Consider the following 18726-nt stretch of genomic DNA (forward strand, 5'->3'; position numbering starts at 1 on the left):
AACACACATAGTACACAATAGAATGCTTGATATGTTGGAACATTTATTGTTGAAACTACAGGGAAAATGGGAACAAATGCAAAGGTAATAAAATACAAGAATAACATAACACCGCGGAATATAGAGTGAATGGCTTAACTCGTTAGATGAGTGTGAATGACCTGATGAGTGTTGAGAGAGAATAAAGTTGGGACCCGTAAGATTGTTAAACCAACCCCAAGCGACTATGCACCAATTTGTACTTATTCTGGTAGTTGCTGCAACGTGGTCAACGTGGTCTTGGAGGTGTTCTTTCTCGGTCGTCTCAGGTGGGAAATAGGCAGTTGAATAGTCAGAAAAAAAGCTGAAGAAAAGAGAAGTTATCATTGATTTGCTTAGCTTGCATTAGTATTATGGACGATTTTGAGAAAGGAAGATGTCTCGCCTTCAAGAAGATGACTCAGCAGGAATCATCCGATAGAAGGGCGCCTTGACCAAGGACGTGGCAGGTGTTGGTCTCATGTCTTCACCTTGAAACCCTCCCCTTAGTGTGTTGTGTCTTGTAGCTTAGTATCTTATGTCTTGTAAACTTAGAAACCTCCCTATTTCAAATAAATACAGGAGCGACGGGAGAGATTGTTTAGAGCGTGACGAGAGGCTGTAATCTGAACAATCTCCCATACGCCCTCCTCCTCATGAGCAAAAGAAACCAGCGTCTTCATTCCTTTTGTGTCTATTTTTATAGGTGTTGGGTGAGACAGATCCAACAGCCTTAAACGGCGTCCAGTAGTTGATATTGTCACTGGTTCCCCTCCTCGTACTCTGCTGTTTTGTTTGCAGCTAGCGAGCTAAGCGAAGCTAACCGGCTTGGAAGGCTTCAAAGTGGATGGCCATTTGCCACAAGTCACACACATGCATCCTTACTGATAATTTCCCGCAAGCCTCCTTCTCATCTGCCATCCAGCAGACAGACAGAGGTCATAAACTTCAAAAAAAAAAAAAAAAAAAAAAAAAAAACATTTAAAAAGCTTAAAAAAAAAACACACACACACACACACACACATACTGTGGTGTCTCATCCAACCACTCGGGCACTATGGAAAGGAGTGACTACATGCATGGTGTAGAAAAGGAAATGAAGAAAAAAGACACGAAGAAAGCAGCGTTGACAGTGCTAACTGAAAAATCGACCAAGTAAAAGGAATTACAAGTGTTTTTCTTGGAAATACAACACATACACACCTCCATATAAAGCCTGGTGTGCTTAAATCCTATCTAAGTATCTCTCTCTCTCTCTCCTATATATATATATATATATATATATATATATACACACACACACACACACACAAACACGAGGGGTGATATATGGTGAAAGGTTTGTGGCCTATGGTACAAAAAAACCATTTATGACGAATTGAAACATTTATTTTTCAACGTAGTCCCCGTGTAGATTTCCACGCTTATTCCAGCGGTTGTGGAGTCTATGGATCCCCTCTTCATAGAAGTTTGAGTCTTGGGCCCCCAAATACTCATCTACGGCATCAATGATGTCATCATCAATGGCGAAATGTTGACCGCGGAGCTATTTTTTCCCATCTTGGGGAATAGATAATAATTTGAGGGAGCCAAATCAGATTGACACCTGATTTGAGGTTAATTGGTTTCCAATTAACCTGTTCGCCTGTAGAATATTCCAAACGGGTGTTTTTATTTTTATTTTTTTTAAACATTCCTCAACCTTCCCAGTCTTTTGTTGCCCCGTGTCCCAGCTTTTTGTAATGCATTGCAGGCATCAAATTCAAAATGAGAGAATATTTACAAAAACGAAAACAACAATAACGGTCATCAGTTTGAACATCAAATAACTTGTATTTGTATTGTATTCAATTGAATATAGGTTGAAAAGGATTTGCAAATAATTGGATTGTTTTTATTTACATTTGACACAACATCCCAACTTTATTGGAATTGGGGTTTGTCAATACATGAAATATGTCTAAAACGTGCAAAGACTGAGAACATTTTAGCACTGAATTGTTGAGATATAGCGTGAAACTCTTTTATACTATCTCAGATATCCAGATTTTTTGGGATGACGCTAAAATAGGGTAGGCAAGCACGCCCGCGACCCTAGTGAGGATAAGCGGTACAGAAAATGGAAATGGATGGATGGCTAAAATAGGGCCCAGGTATGCACTCGGGCTTCTGGCACGAGTGAGACCTCCCTCACTTGGCTGTATTAGCGCCTGGCCCCGTCATTCTTTCAGTGACTATCCAGTGCAATTGCCACTTCCTCAGTGATAATAACTTGGACCATTTCTGCCACTACACTGTGCAGTTAGCCATCAAGCTCTGCCAACAACCCGGAAAAATACATCTTCCCTGATGAGTGTTATGTGTTACTTCGGCTGCAGTGTCTCTGTCTTGTGCACCCACTCGCAGCGCATGTAGCGAGGCAGCAGCAAACCTGATGACTGCGCCAGCCCGCCAACGGTCCCGTGCAACGGCATTAGGGCCTTCAGAATCAGAGGGCGTGAAGGCTGGCCGCAAAGTCAGGTGGGTGAGGAGGAGGAGGAGGAGAAGAAAAAACATCCAGGGGGACCAGTGCATCGTGCTGCTGTGGCTGCCGCGGGGTGCACCGCGTTTCCCCCAACAACCCCCTGAATTTCAACAGAAGCAAAGGAGGAAAAAAATTGGCGCAGCACAGCTACCGGGGCTCAGATGCTGCCTGGCCGTCAGGAGAGCAGGCGCATATTCCATTGACAGCTGTGGGCGTTTCAGCAGACCCGCCCACAGCGTCTGAAAGATGAGAGAACGTCTCAGTTTTTCACCATTTTGAAGCCTGAGTTTCTATATAGTGGAACCTCAATTTAACTGATTAATAAGGGGGGGGGGGGGGGGTCGTCCGTTAAAGCTGTTTGTCCGTTCATTTGAAGCACTTTTTTGTGGCCTAAAATGTTTTTGTGACCCAGTCCACTACAAAAAAAAGGCTTGTAAATAAATGTAAATAAAGTATATGTGTGCAATATATAAACATGATCCTTACTCCTTACATATGTCACAGTTTGGTTTTTTTCATGCCGTATTCCTCACATTCTCCGGCTAAACTCACGACTCCAACTTCTTAAGTTCTAATTTGTTACCAGCACTAAGGTGAGTGTGCTTCCTTTTCTCACCTCCGTTACGATTAGATGCCATAGTGAAGGGCTTGACAATCAAAAAAGAAGGTATATTGAACCAAGATCATTATACAATGTTCAAGGGACGATGTTCACGTAAACAGCAGCGGCTATTCCCAGAGCTACAAGTCTCCGTCTGTTGATTGCGACAGTAAACAACAGTGGCCAATTCTGGAACCGACGGACTTTGCTCGCTGCCGAACACTACCGTTTCTGACAATTTTGTCCATAAAATCTGGAGCCTATCGGTTCCGGGACCGATAATTCGAGGTTTTACTCATGCCGATTTTTTTCCATTCATTCAAATTTGACAGGCTAATTAACAATGTACTTCTCTGCAGTGTGTTAAATTTACAAGACATTTTTTTGTAACTTTACAGGGTATTTAATGATGTAGTTTAAACATGCATACAATTTCAAGTCTCAAATTTAGATTACTGTTAAAAAACATTCCATGATTTGCATTTCATCCTTTTCTAAAAACACCAAATTAAGAATTTTCAAAGTATTTCAAAGCATCCATCCATTTTGTATCCCGCTTGTCCTCTTTTGGACAATCGAGAGGCAAGGTCCACTGTCTTTGTCGCCAGTTAATTGCAGGGTAAATGCTGTATATAAATCCACACAAGCACGGCGAGAACATTCTTTGAACCCAGAACCTCTCAACTGTGCGCCAGATGCGCTAACCCCTACACAACGATAAGTATTTTTCAAATTGAAAAGGAAAAATGCACAGTAAATGAAGAGTTATTGAAACATCCAAACAAGGCCAAAGTCAACATTTACATTTTACATACTCTCAAGTAGAGGTAGAGTAAGCAACCCTGTTAGTGAAATATCAACAAAGTCATTCAAACAAGTTTGTTTGACAAAATGACATCTTACTTTATTTATACAGCATATGCACAGTCAAATATTTTGCAAAACCCAGCTTGTACTGACTTGAAAATGACATGAGGACCTGAAACAAACACCCCTTGTATGTTTTTCTTGTAGTCTGCAAGACTGCGGTAGTAACACTAATGTTTTACGGTTGTTGACATGGAAAAAGCTGAGCAGCACACACAACAATTGGCTTATTTGTGACAGTGAAATTACTCCATCCTCAGAGAAGCAAGCTGAGGTTAAACAGAGGGTTTCTCAGTGAGCTGTATAGCAAGCATTTTCCAAAAGGCCAAACCCTTTCATTTTTTAATGTGTGAAAGGACCGACTGCAGTCTGCAATCTTGGAACCCAAAAAAAAAAAAGAATTGGAATATTAGTAGGCAATAGATGCTCTTAATTCTCTTGGGGGAATATTGTCTCACAGAGTAAAACAGTTTGTTGTCTGGGTCAGACGTGACTAAACAAAAATAAGAGGGGCCTGAATGTATGAATCCCCAAATTGTCTGTGCACGTGCCTGTACATTATAATATTCTATTATAACGCAAACTTGCCAAAGTCACTGTGGATGGATCACCAAATTTGACCAGAAGAAACATTGGGCTGCCGAAATGTATCTGAATAAAGTGAATGCAGAAAATGCACGTTTTCCGACTGCATAATACATCAGCCAGCCATGTGCCAGTGTGCCAGACTGATCATAGAGAGAACGTAGTCATTGAACTAGTATTCGAGCGAAAGGATAAAAGCATTGTGACTTTAGCGACAGTAGTTCCTTGAAGAAATAAATGCGGCCAAGACTTGCCTGTACCGCACTCGTTTCAGAAAAGTATGCTAACAAGTGTCAGAACTCAAAGGGGAAATTAGCTAATTTTTGGAGTTGACGGAGAAAGTAGACTGTTTTCCGCAGACTGTGTTTGTGACTTTGCTTTTGCTGTGGGTGTATTGACGCGGATGAATGATCTTAATGTCAAAGTACAAGGGAAAGATCAATTTGTTCACAACATATACACAAATGTAAGCGCCTTCAAATTCAAGTTTTAAAAAAATCGCACGCTTATTTATCCACGTGGCGGCACTGTGGTTGACTGATTAGCATATCTGCCTTACTGAGGACCCGGGTTCAAATCTGGTTGACATGTTGGTTGACATGATGATGAGGAGAAAGGTTGATATATTATGTGTCTAGGAGACCAGGTGGAAAGGCAGTGAGGCTAGAAGTTGAGGGCCAGGGTTAAATTTATTTTACCACGGTGTCGATGGGAAGAGAAATGGAGTCGGGGTTATTTAAAAAGAAGAGTTGGCTAAGAATGTCTTGGAGATGAAAAGAGTATCAGATCGAGTGATGAGGCTGAAACTTGAAATTGAGGGTGTTATGTATAATGTAATTCAGAATCATCTTTATTTGCCAAGTATGTCCAAAAAAACACACAAGGAGTTTGTCTCCGGTAGTCGGAGCCGCTCTAGTAGGACAACAGACAGTCAATTGACAGAGAACACTTTGGAGACAATTAGCGGCTATGCCCCACAGGTAGGATGTGACCTCGAGGTGAAAGACAAATTCTGGGTTAGGGTTAGGGTTAGTTCTGAGCATCCCAGAGAGAGAGTCGTGATTGGTGCAGATTGTAATGCACATGTTATTTTAAAAAAGTGTGAAATGTGGGAAATGGGAGTGGTTCACAAGATGGTTTGAATGAGCTGAACACGGAGAAGTAGAAACTGCGAATAAGGAATAAGGAAACTGGAGCTACATCTGTACAAAAAATTATTTGGGGCTTTTATTTTGAAAATTTGAAATTTGAGGAAAGCGAGTTTTGAATGAGCTGACCCCAAATTAGAAACGGTGCAAATCGGTTGAGAAATAAGTAAACTGTAGCTAAATTAGTAAAAAAAAAAAAAAATGTAATATTCAGGATTTTATTTTGAAAATGTTTGAAATTTGGGGAATGGGAGTGGTTCACAGGATTGTGTGAATGGGCTGAACACGTAGAAGTAGAAACAGTGGAACAAACAGACTGCAACAACATCAAACTCCCAAAACTCCCATTTATTTCTACTAGCCTTTTAAATGCCATAAATGCTTCAAGAATCCAATAATCGCATCCACTTTAACGGCTTGGTGGCAAAGTTTAGAATCTACAGAATCTCAATTAGCTCCCAGTATGCTCTACCCAATCTGGCATAATCCAGATTTCGAAATGAATAATATACTCCTTCATTTTAGTCCATGGGAACAACACGGAATTAACGACCTACAACATCTATTTAACAGTAATGTTTTTAGGACACGTTATGAACTGTTCCAATAATTCCAAATAACAGCCGGAAACTTTCTTCAATACAATAAATTAGAAGCAGCAATCAAAAAAAGAATACCAACACTCCAGAGCACCTTCGAACTGCCGGAGTTTGTCAAGCAAATAATGAAGCTTCTCCCGCTAAGAAATCTCTCAAAAGTTTATAAATGAATTCTATGTACTATATCAATGCAGGCGGCATGGTGGAGGACTGGTTAGAGCGTCTTCCTCACAGTTCTGAGGACCGGGGTTCAATCCCCGGCCCCGCCTGTGTGGAGTTTGCACGTTCTCCCCGTGCCTGCGTGGGTTTTCTCCGGGCACTCCGGTTTCCTCCCACATCCCAAAAACATGCATTAATTGGGGACTCTAAATTGCCCGTAGGTGTGAATGTGAGTGCGAATGTTGTTTGTTTCTATGTGCCCTGCGATTGGCTGGCAACCAGTTCAGGGTGTACCCCGCCTCCTGCCCGATGACAGCTGGGATAGGCTCCAGCACGCCCGCGACCCTAGTGAGGAGAAGCGGCTCAGAAACTGGATGGATGGATGGATGGATGACATTGGGATCACAATAGCAATGAATAACTGAATTATTAATTAGAAAAAAATAGTTAAGTGCAACTCAACCCTTATCAAGCACTGCTTATGTAGAACACATATTCCCTCAAAAGTGTTAATTGATTAAGAATGTTTGTATTCTTCTCTGCATCTAGCTTGGGAAAACTGTGAAGTTATTGATTTTCCTACTGGGAAGTGATGCATGAGCCACAGCTCTGAAGTTTCCCCAGAGGGGCAGCCCCACTGACATTCTCTCTCTCTCCCTCCATCCCAGGCCCGAGTGCTTCTTTAGGTGGCTAGACCACAGGCCCTAGTAACTCACTTTCACCCTCGTGCCACGGGGACACAACAAAGAACACCAAAGACACTATCGTCTGGTAAATACTTTTCCTGTCTGATCATATCCCCCTCAGTGAGCAGGGAAGCGCTGACAAAAAAGGCAAAAGCTTATAATCTTAAGAGGATTTGGATCAGGGATTCATAGTGATGTCTTCTGATTCTGATTAACGTGTTAGTGCAATTGGAGATAAGGGCTGCTACAAATGCAGAAAAGCTCCCTTTGTCTTGTAAGAGCAGGAGAGCCGGGGAGGCGAGTCTTCTGGCCCTCAGGGGTCAATAGCTGCAATCCATCTTCCATCTTGACAGTGCCCTGTCAGCCAGTGCACTCAAATTACTGAACACATCAGGCAGTCTTTTATGTGACGCTGTGCTGGTCTTCAGCCATGTTTAACTGAGCTTAATATTCACTGACAATGCATGGCATAACCCTGGTGTTAATACACTAAAAATACACTATTTGATCCACAGAGGTCTCAGAGGTTTTACAAAAAGATTGCCCATCATTTGGGAAACACCATCCCACAGTGTAATGGCACACAATCCCTGGAGAGTTGGGTCAGCACCACCACTACTTTCAGCTGCGTCACTATTTTAGACAGGCGTCGACATACCTGTGTTTTTGGCTCGTATGCATACCATGATGTTGTGCCGTTCTCTTTCTGAGCTGAATTAACAAAGAGATGGGGGGGTGCGACATCAACAATATCAACAACACACCTTTGTAAGAGTTGTGTTAACTTGGATTTTAAAGTTTGGCAGGTTACACTTCAGATTATGTACATGTATCATCATTTCCTCTTTGAAAGTAAGAATAGCCTTTAATAGCAGGTAGCTGTATTTTTCCCTTTGAAACACCATACATACACAGAGTCCTTAATTCACACATAAAATGGGTCATCCACATGCACATAATCGCTGATCATTTTTAATTCTAAGATACATCCATCCAGAGCTTGACATAAACGCCCGCCAACCCGTCATTTGCGGGTGGATTTCACACAGCCACTCCCACTAGCCACGGTGGTGCGTTTAAATGTATACTGTGGCGATGGTGAGTCTGAAGAAAGAGGTACTGTGACTTCGGTAAAGAACAGCTTTGCTTCAAAGTGCAGTAGCAAAACTGTGACCACAAAGAAGTGACAACAAGGCAAGTCATTAACCACAGCACGACACTTACAGTGTTCAGTTAAACAAACTAACAGTAAGTGAACAATAACAAAAAAAAGGGGTGCATGTACACACATCATTTCTACTACTACGAGTACGGGAGTAATTAACATCAACAAATTCAACTGCCGCTGGGCATACTGGGAATTCCAGTGTCAACTTCCTCCGACGCTACAATATTGAGTTGTAGTGTAAAAAAAAGGCCAGTGTCATTTATTGTTCAAGAAAATATTTGAGTCTTTATAATGTAAGTTCCTTCGACAATGAATTGTGTACCCATTGCATCAATGCTGTTTAAGAAGTTGAGTTCATGTGACTCGTGGTGGCACATGTGGCTCGAGAAGCGGAGTATTTGACACAAGTCTGACGATGTGCGCTCACTATTGTGAGTTCGTTCAGCAGTGTACAGCAATGACCCGCAAGTCATATACTGTAATTCGAATAAATGTGCATGCAAACGTATTTTTATGATTAGCCATAGTCTGTTATACCAGAGTGGTTTGTTCGTGTTTGATGTGACGTTCATTAGTGAATCTGTTTGCCGTGTGGCAATCAGTAGTTAGCGTCCGTCCGCTAAGTAGTGCACAAGAAGTACAGCGGATCCGAGTTTCAAAAAAAGCACATCAACCAGAAGTCCCACGTTGGCTGCTAAAGTGTACCTTTTTATCCTACGTTGTGTGCACTTGCCCATTGGTCCTTTTTTTTCCTTCCCTTTTTAGAAAATCCCCCACACAACTGTACAAATACATACACGAAGAGAGAAGTGTATTGAAAGGGGGGGTGAAATGAAAAGGAGGAAAAACCACACATTTCTCCAAGTGCATTTATTCTGATTCCTTCTCCGAGTGAGTCTTAAATGGTGTTTGGGAACACACTCTGATGTGAAAACACCCCACTTGTAGAAAGGAGAATAACTTTGCTACACTTAGTTTTTTTATGCGCTTCGACCTGTTTTATCGAATGTGGAAGTTGGTTGCGCAAAACCCCTATTATCCAACAACAAAATAGTGGCGAGTGAAAATGGTGAGTGGCTAGTAACTCTGGGAAACCACTAGCCACAGTGGCTGGTATTTAAAAAAGTTAATGTCTTTCCCTGCATCCATTCTCTAAACCGCTTAATCATCACTAGCGTCGCGGGTGTGCTGGAGCCTATCCCGGCTGACTTCGGGTTTTTTTTTTTGGATAATTGTGCAAAAAGATGCAGAGTCCTCTAGCACTTAGAGCAGTTCAAAAGACTAATATTGCAATGGTCCGGTGCAATGACCATTGTGCAAAGTAGCGAGTAGTGCGATAATCTGGGACAATGTCGATTGTGCAAAGGTTGCAGATACTACTTCAGTCGATTGTGCAAATGGGGCAGATGCTACTCTGGCATGAGTGGCCAGTATTGGTCAACAACAGATATGCAAATAGTGCAGCGTCACTACTACAGTGAGTGCACGAGTAATGTATAATTGGCCCGACGGAAATGTGACAACAAAATCAAGTCAAAAAAATTGCCAGCATGTCGTTTAAGAAGTTGATGGCAAGAGGGAAGAAGCTGTTGGAATGTCTGCTAGTTCTAGTTTGCATTGATCGGTAGCGCCTACCTGAGGGAAGGCGCTGGAAGAGCTGGTGACCAGGATGCGGAGGGTCCAAGAGGATTTTGCACGCTCTTGTCTTAGTTCTGGCAGCGTGCAAGTCCTCAAGAGTGGGCAGGGGGGTACCGACAATCTTTCCAGCAGTTTTAATTGTCCGTTGCAGTCGGGAGTTTGTCCTTTTTTGCAGCAGCACCAAACCAGACTGTGATGGACGAACACAGGACTGATTCGATGACTGCTGTGTAGAACTGACTCAGCAGCTCCCGTAGCAGGCCCTGCTTCCTCTGCTGGGCCTTTTTGAGGACGGATTTGATGTTGATCGCCCACTTCAGGTCCTGAGACACTGTAATTCCCAGAAACTTGAAGGTCTCGACGGTTGACACAAGGCAGCTGGACAGCGTGAGGGGCAGCTGTGGCGAAGGATGCCTCCTAAAGTCCACGATCATCTCTACAGTCTTGAGCGTGTTCAGCTCCAGGTTGTGTCGGCCGCACCAAAGCTCCAGCCGCTCCGCTTCCTGTCGATATGCAGACTCGTCACTGTCTTTGATGAGGGTGACGACAGTGGTGTCATCTGCAAACTTCAGGAGTTTGACAGCCGGGTGCGTTGAGATGCAGTCGTTCGTGTAGACAGAGAAGAGCAGCGGAGAGAGGACACAACCTTGGGGTGCCCCAGTGTTGATGCTGCGTGTGGATGAGGTGGTCTCCCCCAGCCTCACCTGCCGTGTCCTGCCCGTCAGAAAGCTGTAAATCCACTGGAAGATGGCAGGCGAGACGCTGAGTTGGAGAAGCTTGGAAGAAAGAAGTTCAGGGATGATGGTGTTGAACGCTGAGCTGAAGTCCACGAACAGGATCCTCGCGTAGGTCCCAGCACTGTCGAGATGTTCTAGGATGAAGTGCAGTCCCATGTTCACTGCATCATCCGCAGACATATAAACAAACAACTATTCACATCCACAGTTAATATAGTCTTCAATGCATGATTTTGGAATGTGGGAGGAAAAGGTATTTGATTTCCCCCCCCCCAGAAAAAGGCAAACAAGGTATGTAATAGAATCAAAACACTAAATCTTCAAAAGTCCAGAAAAGCAAGGTTCAACATAAAGTATAATAAACTCACCACAAAAGGACAGACACCGACTAAAACAAACCAGGGGACTAAATGCAAGCTAACTGAGAAGACAAGGCACAACTGGGCAAGACAAGTAGCTGGAGGGAGCTGATTGGTAGACACAAGTAACAGGGCTAACGAGAACAGGTGAAAACGAAAACCTAGCGAGCAAGACGACATGTAACTTGGGTTACAAGAAAAGAGAGAACATAAAACAAAACACAGATTGTTGAAAGGCAACAATAAATAAAATGAATTAGTAGTAGTAGTGTTGTATAGATTGGTTTACAGTTCGGCAATATACTGTAAATTATTTTAAAGTAAAAAAAAAAAACAGGTGTATTCAATTTTATATATTAACACTGAAGTGGCTTTTTGATATTGATCTATAAAATTGTTGGGCATATTTATCTGTCCACATTCAAGTACTGCCAGAAAATCCGCATCTTGTGTGGACTGGTGATGGGCACAGCAGTTCTTTTGAGTGTACTGAAGAATTGTACATATCTTACAAATTCTTCCCTGGTAATCAAACATACAGAGGCTGAATTAGTATTTAATATGTCACCATTTTTTCTCATTAAATATATTGACATGAAAATGTCACCAGATGTTGGGAACAACCCAAGTAATCCATACATACAAAGAAAGTAGAACAAATAAGATCAGAAATTAAGTTGTGTGTAATAATGTGAAATGACACAGGGAAAAAGTATTGAACACGCCAACTGGTATTGATTTAATACTTTGGACAAAAGCCTTTATTTGCAACGATAGCTTCAAGATGCCTCCTGTATAGAGAAACTAGTCGCATGCATTGCTCTGATGTGATTTTGGCCCATTCCTCCACACAAGCAGTCTTCAAATCTTGAAGGTTCCATGGGCTTCTTTTATGGACCTTGAGTTTCAATTATTTCCATAGATTTTCGATTGGATCCAAGTCAGGTGATTGGCTGGGCCATTCGAGCAGCTTTTTCTTCTTCTTCTTTGAAACCAATTGAGAGTTTCCTTGCCAGTATGTTCTGGATCATTATCCTGCTGAAATGTCCACCCTCATTTCATTTCCATCATCCTCGAAGATGGCAGCAGATTTTTGTCAACCACAGGTGGTCCTCTCTCTCTCTCTCCTGCGATGGAGATTTGAATGGGTGAAAGGGTGTGATGGTACAGTTCATCACTAACCCTGTCATATGTCGGGCCGCTTAAAATGGAAGCACGTGTTGAATCATAACCTCTCTTTTTTGGCTATGGCATTGGTCTGTTTGGGACTGCTTTTGGGTACGGACGCGGACCGCGAGTTAGTGAGCTCTGTTTTAAACGATGTCGCCACTATCGAGTGAGCCAGACCAAGCTGTTTCGTTCCTTAGCCCACTTGATCGATAGCTCGCGGGCTAGTGAATGGAAGAAATAGTAACCCTTCCCTAAAATATTACATCTATGGAGCCAAAGCCGGCGGCACGGTGGCCGACTGGTTAGAGCGTCAGCCTCACAGTTCTGAGGACACGGGTTCAATCCCCGGCCCCGCCTGTGTGGAGTTTGCATGTTCTCCCCGTGCCTGCGTGGGTTTTCTCCGGGCACTCCGGTTTCCTCCCACATCCCAAAAACATGCATTAATTGGAGACTCTAAATTGCCCGTAGGCATGACTGTGAGTGCGAATAGTTGTTTGTTCCTATGTGCCTTGCGATTGGCTGGCAACCAGTTCAGGGTGTACCCCGCCTCTCCTGCCCGATGACAGCTGGGATAGGCTCCAGCACGCCCACGACCCTAGTGAGGAGAAGCGGCTCAGAAAATGGATGGCTGGAGCCAAAGCCGTTCCGCCAGCGGCTCGCTGCGTCGTGAGCGGCGCGCCGGGTGTTACCACAACAATGACAATTGATTGAGTCTGGAAAAAAAGTCTCATGTCCATTGTATTTATGGACGGATAACCCGCCCGACTCTTCTTCTGATTGGCTAGGACCAAGACATACTTTTAGTAGCTGACGCACTTCAGCAACACACCCACACACACAAACACACACAAGGCTCGACATTTTTTTTTTTCCTTTGAGGAACAGTTTTGCTAATCATCTTCATTTGAGAAGCAACTTTATAATTTTGAAGACTCTAAATTGCCCGTAGGTGTGAATGTGAGTGCGAATGGTTGTTGGTTTGTATGTGCCCTGCGATTGGCTGGCAACCAGTTCAGGGTGTACCCCGCCTCCTGCCCGATGATAGCTGGGATGGGCTCCAGCACTCAAGCGACCTTTGTAAGGATAAGCGACTCAGAAAAAGGATGGGTGGAAGATGAGGACTTGTGGATGAGGATTGATGAAAAAATAACGTGAGTACAATAAAGTACAACCGAACTCAGTTTTGCTCCCGCTGCCTTTTAAAAACATACGCTAGCATGTATGCTAGCGTATGTTTTAAGCTAGCGTATGTTTTACCATACCTGAGCGCAATAATACGGTGCGCCTTATGTATGTGTTAAATCCAGAAATAGACCCCGTAACTGAGACTGCGCCTTTTAATACGGTGCGCCATATGGTCGCGGAAATACGGTGATTAGAATTTGGATCGCTCTTGATCGAACTACATTTTTTTAATATACTAAGGGGAGTGGTGATGTTTCTTTATAATTCTAAACAGCACCTTAATATAAAGTTTGTGTGTGCCTAATTGGAACAAGTAAATACAAAGGATTTGAATCAATATACAGTACATAATGAGGAACCATGCGCAAATATTTTAAAGTTTGCAGTAATGTTGTCATCCTTTAGCAAATTATCATAAAGTTACAGGCTCTGCAATCTTTTTTTCTTTAAATCAGGACATTATAATAAATAGCAGCTCAAATTAAATTACATAATTTGTCATCCAAGTGCTTTGGTTTTCTGTACTACATAAAATAGCTCTCCTGGAAACAAACCGAGGGTTTTCGGTCCATGGTATACAACTTTTTTTGCTGACTGTGGTCAAAAGTAGTCCTAAGTAGTAAGAAAAAAATCAAAAGGACTGCAGCTGAATTGGTAACTGCTACATCATAATGAATACAGTACAACTTATGACTTTGATGGTTTCTGCGTTAATTAAAGTCCTCTCTCTCATTGTGGTGCCAAATAGATGATGGTGTTCCAGAAAAGCTATTCAGTTTGTTCTTGGAAACATTCCTTTTGAATATTATTGGCCACTGCCCATCATAAACTACAGGCTGATGTTGGCAGCCATACTATGAAAAAAAAAAAAAAAAAAAAAAAAGAATAGGGGAAGCGCCTTTCCCGTAATCATTTTTATCTATCCAGTCAGGTGGCCAATAATTCAATGAGTACTTGGGAGAGACGGAAAGTATGATATTGATAATAATAACTGTGCAAACCTGCACAACAACACAATAACGGGCCAGCTGAGACGGGATATCACATTTATTTTCCTCAATTTCCTAGATCTCCTGAACTGTAAACAACACACTAGAGAGACGGACGGGTGTGAGGCGGGTGGGTCAGTGGTAAGTTGGTAACTAATTCATGAACTGCGCGGTGACCAAATCATGCCTTTTGCCGTGAAAATGAAAGCAACTCACGTTCACATGATTCTCCTTTCTGATGAAATCCCGCTTTGCATATGCATTTCCCAATGGGCACCAGCCATTCCCCTTCAGCGCTGCAGTGCATCATGGGAGAGTTGTCAGCATCCTCCTCCGCATTGTTTACACATATTCCCTTGACCTCCACGAGGGATGAGAACTCCGATCCTGTCACAGTGTCTGGGAATATGGCCAGGTTCTCGATGATGGACCAGCACTTCTTGTAATAAACTTTGACAGAGACCAAGGCAATGCATGCCCCTACATCTTGAAAGGCCAGGTAAAAGCCCTGCCTGGACAGGGAGTCAATGATGCGCACTTCAGTGTTGAGCTTCATCTTCCTCTCACCTAAGTCGCCCTGAGTGAAGCTTTCATCTGCTGCAATTGTGTCAATTTTAACATACTGGTTCTCTCGCATACTCCTGCCCATCTCCGAAGCCGTTTCCTGGTAATACAAGTTGAACGTCTCCTTGCAAGCGCCCACCATACCAGGTAAGCTGTTACAATCCCTTAAGGTAAACTTCAGCTCCACAAAAATTCTCTGGGCATTGCCCTTTTCGATCCAGTTAGTCCGAAGCCAGTTATTTTGATTGGGCTCCATGACTTTGCAAACCTGGTATGTGCGAATGGGTGTGTAGCTCTCATCCAAGCCGCTGATCTCTTCCCACTGAAAAAAAGAAGATCCATGTGAGCATTTGTAAATGAAACATTTAAAACTTGGAGACATTGAGAGAGAGAGGGAGAGAAAAAAAAAAAAAAAAAAAAAAAAAACACCCTCCATGCACCCTCGTTCTGTGTGCAGTTTAATGCAGTTTATAATGGACAATAGGGTGTGTGTGTGTGTGATATGTATATATATATATATATATATAAATTATTACTTACTAACCCAAAAAAATAACTTTTTCATTTTGCAATATACTGTATATAGGGAAATGTGTTAAAGCCATCATAATTGCTTTACAAGGCAGATATTCTACACACTTACCCCATTGGGAGGATAGGAGATCCACTCCGATTCTGTCTGCTGTGCCTTGGAGTCCAAAAGAACCACTAACGGGATCAAGAGGCAGGTGGTTACATTTCACAATAGGCGATCGGAGTCGGTGCAGCCAATAACCCATCATTGATAGTATCGCCCTAATTAACACCTGCGACAGGTACAGAAAACTTTTTAACACAAAATAATAATGTTGAGAAGCAAGAGCTACATGAGCAAATGTAACTGTCTGTTTTTATGTCACATTACAGTGCGACCGATAGATATTTTGTTTTTTTACATTCTTATTGTCGCTTTGTATGGATCCGAGGCTCCAGTGAGTCTCTTTGAAAATGCAAGGCAAGGAAGATAGATAGATAGATAGATAGATAGATAGATAGATAGATAGATAGATAGATAGTCACTTATTTGCAGTGACTTGAATCGCCAACAGACATCGTTGATGTTCCCGCGCGCCAACCTTATATACGTGACTGCATTAAACGTGCGTTTTCCATCATCTACACGAAAACAGTTCATACAATCTCTACGAGCATATGACGAAAACGCAATAGGACGCTTAAACGTAAGAACTTAAGGAATTTACCTTCCTTTGCAGATTGTGCTTCACCAAGACTTACTAAAGAACATAAATGAAAGTAAAACGTAATCCACTGGCAGGAGATGAAGGCGGAGAGCATGCTGGAGCTGTGTTTCTCAATGTAAACCCCCCCAGTAACTCGCTGTATCGCCGCCTACGATTGTGCTTCCCATACGGAGCCGGCTGGATGCTCCAAATAACGTTGTTCCCCACAGTTGAAATGTGAAGTGCTGCTGCTGCTGCTGGGAGGGGACACTGACGATGAGCATAGAGAAAAATGGGAGAGTTGTCCAATTATAGCCTTAGAAAGAAATCATGTGGGAGGAAAAAGGGGAGGGCAAATCACGCAAGGGTGGGGGACATGGTCAGCGCAAGAATTGAGATGTGGATTTCGTCAAACAAGGACACGGCCAGTTTGCGCTCGCTCTCTCTCTCTCTCTCTCTCTCTCTCACACACACACACACACACACCCACTCTCACCCGAGGAAAGTCGTGTTTTGCGCCCTCTATCTGTGGATGGTTAACATTCACTGTGAGCCCCTTGCCCGTGTAGCAATGAATCACTACCTCCCAAAGAGAGGAATTGTATTTGAGGAAAATGAATTTCTGGGTCTATTGTTGTTTTATTGCTTCGCATTTCTTTTTAGGCAATAAAACAACATTCTCACTCACAGTCACACAATTTAGTCTTCATTGAACTTGTGAAGGTTGTCTTTATTTGGTGCGCTGTGACTGATGAAGTCAGCTGGGATAGGCTCAACAGCATAAACTGTAGCTGAAAAAAATGTCAGAGATAGTCATCAAAATAAGTTGATTGATTGATTACTTTATTTGAACAGAAATGCATAAACGGAAAAGATACAAAGAAAGAAAGAAAGAAAGAAAGAAAGACTGGCATAGTTTACATGTTCAAGAAGGAGTAGGACTTTGTTTCGTTTGTTTGTTTTGATGTATAATATAATAGTAATAGAATAAATAGGTTACCCATCTTGTACTGCAATAGTGTTTGCACTGGAGAAGAAGCTGTTTTCATCCTCATTGTATATGTGTATAGTGACCTGTCGTGAGGCCAGCACTGGGCTGAAGCCCACCCAATAATTGTTTTAGCCCCACCCCATTAATTCGTCTTCAAATTAATTTGAAATATATATATATATATATATTAATGCAGCCCTATGGGGGGCACAAGTCAGTGCAAACTGTAGTTTTCGGTCCCAAGCCCGGATAAATGCAGAGGGTTGCGTCAGGAAGGGCATCCGGCTTCAAACTTTGCCAAACAAATATGAGCGTTCATCCAAAGAATTCCATACCGGATCGGTCGTGGCCCGGGTTAACAACGTCCGCCACCGGCGCCGTCAACAGAGAAGAGAACCATGTGGTGGACGCTGAGACAGGACGAGTGTTGTGCAGCTTTTCGGGAAGAGGTGAGACAGGCTCTCGGTGGACGGGAGGAGCTTCCAGAAGACTGGACCACTGCACCCAAGGTGATCAGAGAGGCAGGCAGGAGAGTACTTGGTGTATCTTCTGGCAGGAAAGGAGAGAAGGAGACTTGGTGGTGGAACCTCACAGTACAGGAAATCATACAAGGAAAAAGGTTAGCTAAGAAGAAGTGGGACACTGAGAGGACCGAGGAGAGGCGAAAGGAATACATTGAGATGCGACACAGGGCAAAGGTAGAGGTGGCAAAGTTCAAACAAGAGGCATATGATGGCATGTATGCCAGGTTGGACACTAAAGAAGGAGAAAAGGATCTATACAGGTTGGCCAGACAGAGGGATAGAGATGGGAAGGATGTGCAGCAGGTTAGGGTGATTAAGGATAGAGATGGAAATATGTTGACTGGTGCCAGCAGTGTGCTATATCTATGGAAAAAATACTTCAAGGAGTTGATGAATAAGGAAAATGAGAGAGAAGGAAGAGTAGCAGAGGCAAGTGTGGTGGACCAGGAAGTGGCAATGATTAGTAAGGGGGAAGTTAGAAAGGCATTAAAGAGAATGAAAAATGGAAAGGCAGTTGGTCCTGATGACATTCCTGTGGAGGTATGGAAGCATCTAGGAGAGGTGGCTGTGGAGTTTTTGACCAGCTTGTTCAATAGAATTCTAGTGCGTGAGAAGATGCCTGAGGAATGGAGGAAAAGTGTGCTGGTGCCCATTTTTAAGCACAAAGGTGATGTGCAGACCTGTGGGAACTATAGAGGAATAAAGTTGATGAGCCACATAATGAAGTTATGGGAAAGAGTAGTGGAGGCTAGACTCAGGATAGAAGTGAGTATTTGCGAGCAACAGTATGGTTTCATGCCTAGAAAGAGTACCACAGATGCATTATTTGCCTTGAGGATGTTGTTGGAAAAGTACAGAGAAGGTCAGAAGGAGCTCCATTGCGTCTTTGTAGATCTAGAGAAAGCCTATGAGAGGAGAGTACCCAGAGAGGAACTGTGGTACTGCATGCGGAAGTCTGGACTGGCAGAGAAGTATGTTAGAATAATACAGGACA

The 18726-nt window shown here is 42.8% G+C and overlaps 1 protein-coding gene across 9 annotated transcripts in view; it reads right to left on the reverse strand.

Moving 5' to 3' along the window:
- Positions 1 to 18726, reverse strand: part of epha7 (eph receptor A7) — a 102693-nt gene that overhangs the window by 75177 nt on the left and 8790 nt on the right. For 2 of the 9 annotated variants that reach the window (XR_009785438.1, XR_009785439.1), the window contains exons 1-3: positions 16239 to 16646; positions 15641 to 15705; positions 14650 to 15319 (exon numbers count right to left, since the gene is read on the reverse strand). Coding sequence is in view for 6 of the 9 variants with exons in the window: in XM_061753982.1 (XP_061609966.1) it covers positions 8212 to 8354; positions 14650 to 15319; positions 15641 to 15705; positions 16239 to 16332 (972 nt within the window). In the remaining 3 variants the exon portion in view is untranslated. Of the gene's footprint in view, positions 1 to 6095; positions 8355 to 11864; positions 12217 to 14649; positions 15320 to 15640; positions 15804 to 16238; positions 16827 to 18726 lie in introns of those variants that run through there. The other 7 variants (XM_061753982.1, XM_061753983.1, XR_009785437.1 and 4 more) reach the window with 7 other exon arrangements.

The sequence above is a fragment of the Phyllopteryx taeniolatus genome, chromosome 18 (assembly GCF_024500385.1).
Source record: "Phyllopteryx taeniolatus isolate TA_2022b chromosome 18, UOR_Ptae_1.2, whole genome shotgun sequence".
NCBI classification, from domain to species: domain Eukaryota; kingdom Metazoa; phylum Chordata; class Actinopteri; order Syngnathiformes; family Syngnathidae; genus Phyllopteryx; species Phyllopteryx taeniolatus.